At 44.2% G+C, this 9,864-nt stretch overlaps 1 protein-coding gene across 1 annotated transcript in view; it reads right to left on the reverse strand.

The window, feature by feature from the left end:
* Window positions 1-719: 719 nt before the first annotated feature.
* LOC311373025 (NLR family CARD domain-containing protein 3-like) overlaps window positions 720-9,864 on the reverse strand; it is a 15,041-nt gene continuing 5,896 nt past the window's right edge. Inside the window, exons 4-9 of the mRNA XM_084489888.1 lie at window positions 7,379-9,188; window positions 6,772-6,945; window positions 5,913-6,086; window positions 4,070-4,243; window positions 2,892-2,922; window positions 720-1,272 (exon numbers count right to left, since the gene is read on the reverse strand). Of these exons, the coding sequence (XP_084346014.1) occupies window positions 772-1,272; window positions 2,892-2,922; window positions 4,070-4,243; window positions 5,913-6,086; window positions 6,772-6,945; window positions 7,379-9,188 (2,864 nt within the window). The 3' untranslated portion in view covers window positions 720-771. The remainder of the gene's footprint in view (window positions 1,273-2,891; window positions 2,923-4,069; window positions 4,244-5,912; window positions 6,087-6,771; window positions 6,946-7,378; window positions 9,189-9,864) is intronic.

The raw sequence follows: 9,864 nt of genomic DNA on the forward strand, positions 1-9,864 counted from the left end.
AACCCTATGGAAGATCTTAAAAGTCTCTTCCTTTCATGGTTTACCAGCATCAACTTTTAGGAAGCCCCATAAAAAGGAGGGGGAGACGGGGGGGGAGGAGAGGGAGACGAGGGAGGAGGAGGGGGAGAGGGAGACGGGGGGGGGGGGGGAGGAGGGGGAGACCAGGGGGGAGGAGGGGGAGAGGGAGACGGGGGGGAGGAGGAGACGGGGGGGGAGGAGGGGGAGAGGGAGATGGGGGGGAGGAGGAGACGGGGGGGGAGGAGGGGGAGGGGAGAGGGAGACGAGGGGGAGGGGAGAGGGAGACGAGGGGGGAGGAGGGTGAGAGGGAGACGAGAAAGAAAGAGTGAGAGGGATAGAGAGAGAGAGAGCGAGAGACTATAACTGCCACAGAGACTCTGAGTCATCAGTCCTCTCAGGCCTCCATCAAAAGACACTAACCTCCTCTAATGCAGAAGCTGTGTGTGTGTGTGTGTATTTGTATGTGTGTGTGTGTGTGCGGGCGTTTGTGTTTGTGTACATGTGTGTGTGTGTGTGTGTGTGCCCGCCCGCCTGCCCTTACTTTTTTCCTACAACCGACCCCTGCTCGCCCACAGCCCCGGACGACGACGGGGGTGTGTGTGTGTGTGTGTGTGTGTGTGTGTGTGTGTGTGTGTGTGTGTGTGTGTGTGTGTGTGTGTGTGTGTGTGTGTGTGTGTGTGTGTGTGTGCTTACGTGTATATGTGTGTGTGTGTGTGCGTGTGCGCCCGCCCGCCCCGCCGACCTTTTTTTTTTCTACAGCCGACACAGAGACGCTGAGTCACCCACGCTCCACCCGTAAACCGTAAACCCAGGGAGGAGGTCCTCCTGGGTGAAGGTGGACCTGAAGGTGTGGATGTGTGTCAGTGTGTCTGAGGACCCTCCTACACCTCGGGACACTCTGTAGAAGGACAGAGTGCCAGCAGGCCGGTCCAGATACACTCCTACTCTGGTAGAGCCAGCGGGGGGGAGACGTATGGCTGTCACTCTACTGTTGTACCGGGCATAGTAACGATCATCACGACAAACAAGACTCCAGGACTTGTTGTTCCCTCCAAGCAGGCTGTCATCACCCCGTCCTCTCCTTGTGATTCCTCTGTATGTCACTCCTATAACAACCTCTCCTTTCCACTCTACCTCCCAGTAACAGCGGCCAGTCAGAGCCTCTCTACACAACACCTGGGACCAGGAGTCAAATCTCTCTGGGTGATCCGGATACGACAGGCCCCATCCAACCCGCGTCACCTTTCTGTTGTCCTCAGACAGAGAGAGGTCTCTGTAGGCTGTGTTTGGGTCCAGTGTGAGTTCACAGGCATCTGACGGGAGAACAAGACATGATATTATTCATAATTCCCGAGATATTCCAGGTTATTCGCCCAAAATCCCCCCATTCATTCTCATTGGAAAATTCAAAAAACGCTGATTCATGCTTCATCCTCTTCAACTACTTAAGACGTCATAACTTGGTCAAAATGACCATCATTACCGTTTACCATCGTTCAAACAATTAAACAAATCTACACATTTGTATCTTCAATAATATGTAAACAGAATTTCAATATCATTCATCCTTTTTTCAGAATCACAGTTTTAGTTTCATTCCGGATTCGTTTTCAGTTGGTCTCGCTCTCGCCTTCTGACTCAGCTGTTGCTCGTTGAGCAATCAGTGGACATCACAGCACTCTAGAGGAGTCTGGTTAAAGTCACGTGGTGACAGTAAGACTGTAAGTAAGATTGCTCGTTGAGCAATCAGTGGACTGTCGTACTGTCGTAAAACCCGTGTGTGTTCTCGATGCGTTCTCGATGAGGCCGTTCCACCGAGGATGCGTCGGAGGTGACTCGTGTGGACTTGGGACCGTTAAATATCCCAGGATGCATTTTGCATTCCCATGTTTTAAAATATTAGTATGTAAGCTATAATAATAGGCTATATATAGGAACATTTTACATATATAACAAAAATGCCAAGTACGTACTTCCAAGTCTGCAAGAACGTAGTCCACATACTTGGTATTGAGAAACGGCTTCTCTCTCTCCCTCATGGACTACAACAATGGACTACAATAGTGGACTACAATAATGGACGTTAGCATTTACGTTAGCATTAGTACTGCAGTTAGCGTTGACGTTAGTGTTGAAGTTAGCATTGACTTTAGCACTGCATTTAGCGTTGACGTTAGCGCTGAAGTTAGCATTGGTATTAGCACTGCAGTTTGCGTTGACGTTAGCATTAGCGTTAACGTTAGCATTAGCGCTGACGTTAGCATTAGTGCTGCAGTTTGCGTTGACGTTAGTGCTGAAGTTAGCATTGACGTTAGCATTAGTGCTGACTTTATCATTACCGTTGAAGTTAGCGTTAGCACTGATGTTAGCGTTAGCAATTAAGTTAGCATTTACATTAGCGTTAGCATTGACGTTAGCGTTAGAGCTGCAGTTAGCATTGATGTTAGCATTAGCACTGCAGTTAGCATTGATGTTAGCATTAGCACTGCAGTTAGCATTGACGTTAGCATTAGCGCTGACACTTGCATTGACGTAAGTGTTGGCACTCACGTTACCGTTTACGTTAGCACTGATATTAGCGTTAGCACTGACATTAGCGTTAGCGCTTCTGTTTATATTATATAGTCTACAATATAACAAGCAGGCCTACACCAAGTATATGAAATGTCTCAAAGGAATACGTCTCTCAAAGTGATTATTGAATGCCATTTATATGGCTTGTGGCGGGTTTAAATATCTATCCCTGGAGTGTTGGCTCCTCTATTATATTATTTACGTGGGAGCGCTCAGTGTGGATGGACTTTCCATCTCTATAGTTAGTGTGTGTTGAGATGAATCAAACAAAACGGACACTTACATCTCTGTGGAGCTGGTTTCAGCCTCCACACTCCACCGTGCTCCACACTGGGGAGACAAAGAGAGAGCAGCATGTTGTCTTTAAACAGGAAACATTATTCACATGTTAACAAAGAGAGAGCAGCATGTTGTCTTAAACAGGGAAACATTATTCACATGTTAACAAAGAGAGAGCAGCATGTTGTCTTTAGACAGGGAAACATTATTCACATGTTTACAAAGAGAGAGCAGCATGTTGTCTTTAAACAGGGAAACATTATTCACATGTTAACAAAGAGAGAGCAGCATGTTGTCTTTAGACAGGGAAACATTATTCACATGTTAACAAAGAGAGAGCAGCATGTTGTCTTTAGATAGGGAAACATTATTCACATGTTAACAAAGAGAGCAGCATGTTGTCTTTAAACAGGGAAACATTATTCACATGTTAACAAAGAGAGAGCAGCATGTTGTATTTAGACAGGGAAACATTATTCACATGTTAACAAAGAGAGAGTGTGCAGATGGCTCCGCTGCATTCATGTTAGTATCACGTTAGTATTATTATTCACTCGTGATTAAGCACATAATCAACCAGAACTCGCTGATGGCTCGGTGGTTCGTAACGTTAACTGATTAAGGACAGACAGCTAACCTCGTCAGCTGACTGCGTGGGTCACACACTCCGCGCCAATACAATCGTTGGCTTTTTGGCGGGAAACCTACAACCGCTATCGACCACCTCAATGTTAAGGCCTAGCTGCATGCTAACCCCCAGCTCCACGCTTACGCCTAGCTCCATGCTAGGCCACGCCAAATATGAGTGTGTTGCACTCACTATCAATAAATATTTTATAAAAGTACTCTGAATCCTAATTTACTGACTCATCATGCCTGGCTCCATGTTAACATCCAGCTCTATGCTAACCAATCATTGGCCAATCAAAAAACAAACACACTCAAACGTCTGGTTTTAAACCAACACATTATTTCACCAGACAGTTAGTGCCAAACACAGCAATACGCCAAATGTTAATGTGTTGCACTAACTATCAATAAATATAATTCTATAAAAGTCGTCTGAATCCTAATCTGCCGTCTCATCACTTTCTACACAACATGCGTTACAACTGCGTTTTGAAAACACTTCATCTAGCAGCGGCTTGAACCCTTGTAGGAGACTTTGTCCCCGAGTGGAGAGCTGTCCTCTCCATACCTGAGAGTGTCCAGTCTCCAGCGTGGATCCTTCAGTCCAGCAGAGAGCAGCGCAGCTCCAGAGTCTCCTGGGTGATTGTAGCTCAGGTCCAGTTCTCTCAGATGGGAGGGGTTGGAGCTCAGAGCTGAGGCCAGAGAAGCACAGCCTTCCTGTGTGATCAGGCAGCCAGACAACCTGTGTGTACACACACACACACACACACACCATTTATTCTATCTAGCAGTTTGTACCAAATTAAACACATTGAGAAAGTGTATTCATTCCATATGGAGGACAATGAGATATTGTTCTGTTAGAGTCAGGAGAAGTCCTCTCACTGATGCATAATTTCCGTGTCAGGTGTTTGCCCGTGCAGGTAATGCTCCGCGCCCCTGCTGCGGCTACTGCTTCGTTTCATTTATCACTGTGTCCTCATGCTTAAAGCCGGTGTGTTTTCACTGCAGAGCAGCGACTGCGTGCTCCGTGCTCCGTTTAGTCGCTGGTTCTCTCGAGCGGTAAGTGTCCTCTCTCTCTGTGTTACACCGAATGCTATCCTGTAGCTAATGCTAGTGTGGTCACAGGTAGATGTCCCCTGCCATGTGTCTCTCTCTCTCCCTCCCTCTCCCTGTGCAGGTTTGACTTTGGAAACGGGTATGCTGCCTTAAATCTAACCTCCAAAAGCCTTGATAAATGTAGCTTAGCCATACTAATTTTGTGTTTATTGACAGGGAACGCTCATCAGCTGGCCGAAATCTATAGATTTATCTGATTTATCTGACTCCGTCACCAGCTGATTGGGGCCGCTGCTGCTTTGTACACAGCTTTTGTCTATAGCTTTGTCTACAGCTTTGCCACTTATTCCTTGCTGCTCTGTGCTGCTTGGTGGTGCTGCTGTTGCTGGCTTTTGGCTACAGCCGGCTTGCATGGTGGACTGCCGACACCACACTTTTAACCTGTTTATCCCTTTAATTTGAGCCAAATGATTTTGAGGAGTTAATCCCTTCATTTTGTTTTGTTTTCTGTACTTTATTATTTTGATTAAGTAAATTGTTTTGTTAAGTTTATTTTGTGAACTATTTCCTGCTTTATGTTGTATATTGCTTCATACATTTTGGGTTAATTATTTCCGTTGTAACTTCCTTTCTGTTTCCTTCTCAGTGGCTGCAGGCTGGTGGTGGTGCTGGTGACGTGGGTGGTGGTGTCCCTCATTCTTGTGTGCTGTGCTTCCTTGGATTTGGTGATACCAGTGTGTGACTGCCACGTGTGTCTGGGTGAACCCTTTCCCTTTAATTTATTCCTGTTGAGTCCCCTTCCCCTTCACCTGCTCTTTCCCCACCAGTAGGCCTCAGCCCCTGATTAGGCTCCTTGTTTATTAATTGGGATGAATGCTCATTTTTGTGATAATATATATATTTTATTAAACAAGGTATTTTTGTAAACTGGGAACCACGTGTCTTGCCTGTTGAGTGGAACAAACCTGTGTTTTTGATCAATGTAAAATAATATGTAATAATTCCTTGGGTGCAATTCCCAAGGTGGCGTTGTTGAGCAACCTAAGATTCACATTGAGAGCCTCCACGCCGCCACATTAATAAAGGACATCTTTACTGTTCAATATGTTTCACTTTACCACGGCCAGTGATGTTTTAGTGGTGAGGGGTGCATTATATTCAGATCACAGCACGGCTAAAGCCTCATCACCATGTCTACACTAATGACAACTCCTCAGCTCTCATCAGCTGGCCAGAGTTACATCACGTATAGCATACATATCGATATTGATAACAGTCCACCTAGTCATGGATCATCCCTTACATATTAAACAACCCCAAGACGCAGTTTGAAGAAGAGGCTGATAACTGACCTGAGAGTTTCCAGTGTACAGTGTGGACTCCCCAGTCCAGCAGAGAGCAGCTTCACTCCTGAATCCTGCAGATCATTGGTACTCAGGTCCAGCTCTCTCAGACTAGAGGAGTTGGAGCTGAGAACTGAGGCCAGAGAAGCACAGCCTTCCTGTGTGATCAGGCAGCCAGACAACCTGCACACACACACACACACCATTTATTCTTTCTGGTTGAGAGCAGTTTGTACTAAAGTAACCACATTTATAAAGTGTATTCATCATTCCATTTGGAGGACAAGTTAAAGCTTTATCAAATATATTTTCTATAATATCCAAACAGAATTTCAATATAATTTATACTTTATTCAGAATCACAGTTTAAGTTTAATATGGCTTAGTTTTCAGTTGGTCTCATTGATTTACGTTGACTCTAGAGCGTGAGGACGTTCAGGCAGTGTTGCCAGATTGGGCGGATTTTCCCGCAGATTAAAGAACGTTAATGTCACAACGTTAATAACGCGTTTCACTGACAGCACTAATATTAATATTACTTTTTATTTCAGTACTATGAATAACATGTATTACAAGAATACATGTTATTCATAATACTGAAATAAAAAGTAGATCTACAGAGATGTTTTGTGGGTAATTATACATTTTATTCCAATATTATGTATATTGTGTTGTGAGGAGAATGAATAACCGAGTGAGCAGGAAAATACTTTTCGAGCACGAGAGCAAAGATGGCATTTGTCCGCGTGGGGGTGTCAGTTGCGTGCTGCTTCACTTTAGGTGCACACTTTTATGGATGTAAATCTGTTGAATGTCTTCTGATATTGAACCTTGTGGTGTAACTGTTTGTCCACTGAGTAAAACTGACCTGAGAGTTTCCAGTGTACAGTGTGGACTCCCCAGTCCAGCAGAGAGCAGCTTCACTCCTGAATCCTTCAGATCATTGGTACTTAGGTCCAGCTCTTTCAGACTAGAGGAGTTGGAGCTGAGAACTGAGGCCAGAGCTTTACAGCATCTCTTTGACAGATTACAGCCATTCAGCCTTGGCCAAAAGTAAACAGAACATGTTAGGAACTGTGATTAAAATAACACATCTTTAACTTATTACATAATGAAGGAATGTTATTAGTTGAAAAAATATTTCATCAATCATTAGATGTTTAAATGTTTATTATGTTTCAGGTGTAAAATGTTAAATATTTTTTATTTGTGTTTGAAAATGTTTTTGTAAATTAATACTACTTCTATATTATGTTATTTTTAATATGCTCTTATGTGTACTGTTATACATTATACCTATGTTTTGTATATTATTATTTTATATTCTTATAATATGTTTATTATGTTGTGAGTAGAATAGTAATGCATGTTGTTATGAACCTACAGATATCTTTTGCATATTATTTTAACCTTATATTCCAGTTTTATGTATATTGTGTTGTGTGTATTGTTATACATGTTATAAGTGAACCTACAGAGATGTTTTGGAGGCTTTGACCACTGGCAGCAGCCTCAGTAGACCCTCCTCTGAAGCAGAGTATTTCTTCAGGTCAAACACGTCCAGCTCCTCTTCTGATGTCAGTAGGATGAAGACCAGAGCGGACCACTGAGCAGGGGAGAGAGATTCTCTGGAGACACTTCCTGATGTCAGGTACTGTTGGATCTCCTCCAGTAGAGAACGGTCGTTCAGCTCATTCAGACAGTGGAACAGGTTGATGCTTCTCTCTGGAGAGAGATCTCCATTTAAGTTCTTCTTGATGTAGGACACTGTTTCCTCATGTGTGCATGAGGTGTCTTTCCCTTCCTGTCCACTTCCTGTCTTTCCCAGCAGACCTTGTAGAAGATTTTGATTGGTCTCCAGAGAGAGGCCCAGGAGGAAACGGAGGAACAAGTCCAGGTGTCCGTTCTTACTTTGTAAGGCCTTGTCCACAGCACTCTGGTAAAGTTTGAGCTTTTTTGTTTCTTTGTTTCTCACAAGAATAGACCAGAGCGATTGTCCTAAAAGTATATTGACACCAGTCTCGATGAAGGACAGAAAGACATAAAGGGCAGCCAGAAACTCCTGGATGCTCAGATGGACAAAGGAGAAGACCTTTTCCTGGTAAAGCCCACATTCATTTTTAAAGATCTGGGTGAACACTCCTGAGTACACTGAGGCTGCTCTGATATCGATGTCACACTCTGCCAGGTCGGCCTCATAGAAGATCAGGTTGCCTTTCTCCAGCTGGTTAAAAGCCAGTTTTCCAAGAGAAACAATGATCTCTCTGCTCTCTGAACTCCAGTGTGGATCCATTTCAGATCTCCCATGGTACTTCCTGTCTCTATTTATGGACTGAAGCCTCAGAAAGTAGATGTACATCTGAGTCACGGTCTTGGGCTTCTCTTCTATCTGAGATTTTTTGAAGATGTCCTCCAGAACTGTAGCAGTGATCCAACAGAAGACTGGGATATGACACATGATGTGGAGGCTTCGTGATTTCTTGACGTGGGAGATGATTGTGCTGGCCAGCTTCTCATCTCTGAATCTCTTCCTGAAGTACTCCTCCTTCTGTGGGTCGGTGAACCCTCTCACCTCTGTAACCATTTTAACACACTCAGAAGGGATCTGATTGGCTGCCGCAGGGCGTGTGGTTATCCAGATGCGAGCGGAGGGAAGCAGTTTGCCCCTGATGAGGTTTGTCAGCAGCACGTCCACTGAGGTTGGCTTTGTGACATCAGTCCAGGTCTGGTTGTTCTGGAAGTCCAGAGGGAGTCGACACTCATCTAGACCATCCAAGATGAAGACAACTTGGAACCGGTCAAATTTTAAGATTCTTGCTTCTTTGGTCTCAATAAAGAAGAGATGAAGAAGTTCCACCAAGCTAAACTCTTTCCCTTTCAGTGAATTCAGCTCTTTAAAAGTGAATATAAATGTGAAGTCTATGTCGTGGTTAGCTTTGCCTTCAGCCCAGTCCAGAGTGAACTTATGTGTCAAGATGGTTTTACCAATGCCGGCTACTCCAATTGTCATTATTGTTCTGCTTGGTTGATCTTGTCCAGGTAAGGGTTTAAAGATGTCTTCACATTTGATTGGTGTTTCCTCCTTGGCCGGTCTCCTGGAAGCTGTTTCAATCAGTCTGACCTCATGTTCCTTGTTGACCTCTCCACTGCCGCCCTCTGTGATGTAGAGCTCTGTGTATAAGTCGTTCAGACCTGTTGACTGTCCTGCTTTAGGAATTCCCTCAAACACACACCTGAACTCCTTCATCAAACGAATTTTGATTTTATTTTGGCACTCAGCAGATTCTAAATGAGAAAACAACAGGAGACTTCAGTTAGTAGATGGTGACATCATTGGAAACATATCAATATTTCCTATAAAATGATAAACTTCATGATATTTAGTGGCTTTATAAATTGTGGTTATCATTATCTTGCCTACATGAAGGAAATCAGTGTGTAAAAAAGCCCAGAGTCAACGAAGGACCACATTCCGAGGGACATCCACATGGCCCTCATTCCACCTCCTGACAGCCCTCTGAGATGAACCTGGTTTACTAGCAGAATTCAAGTGGATCCCTAAAACTATTAACCCCTCTATACCTGGCTCCACTCATCCTGACAGGAAAAGACGGGGAGGGCTTTATGAGGGCCACAAAGAAGGGAGCCCCCTTCAATTGTTCAATATGTTATGGCTAACTAACTCACTAACACAGTCACAGTCAAAGTTAAACATTGGCTGCTGTATGAGTGTATTAACCATATTCTTAAAGGAAGCCATTATCTTGCCCATATAAGGAAATAAGTGTGGAAAAAGCAGTCAATGAAGGTCTACATTCTGAGGGACATTCATGTGTCACTCACACCTCCTGACAGCCCTCTGAGATGAACCCCGGTTACTCTGCTGACTCCAAGTTGGCCCCTAAATATTTGTAAATGCCTCTATACCTGACTCACATCATCCTGAGTGGAAGAGACAGGG

The sequence above is a fragment of the Micromesistius poutassou genome (assembly GCF_964030765.1).
Source record: "Micromesistius poutassou genome assembly, contig: SCAFFOLD_5481, whole genome shotgun sequence".
NCBI classification, from domain to species: domain Eukaryota; kingdom Metazoa; phylum Chordata; class Actinopteri; order Gadiformes; family Gadidae; genus Micromesistius; species Micromesistius poutassou.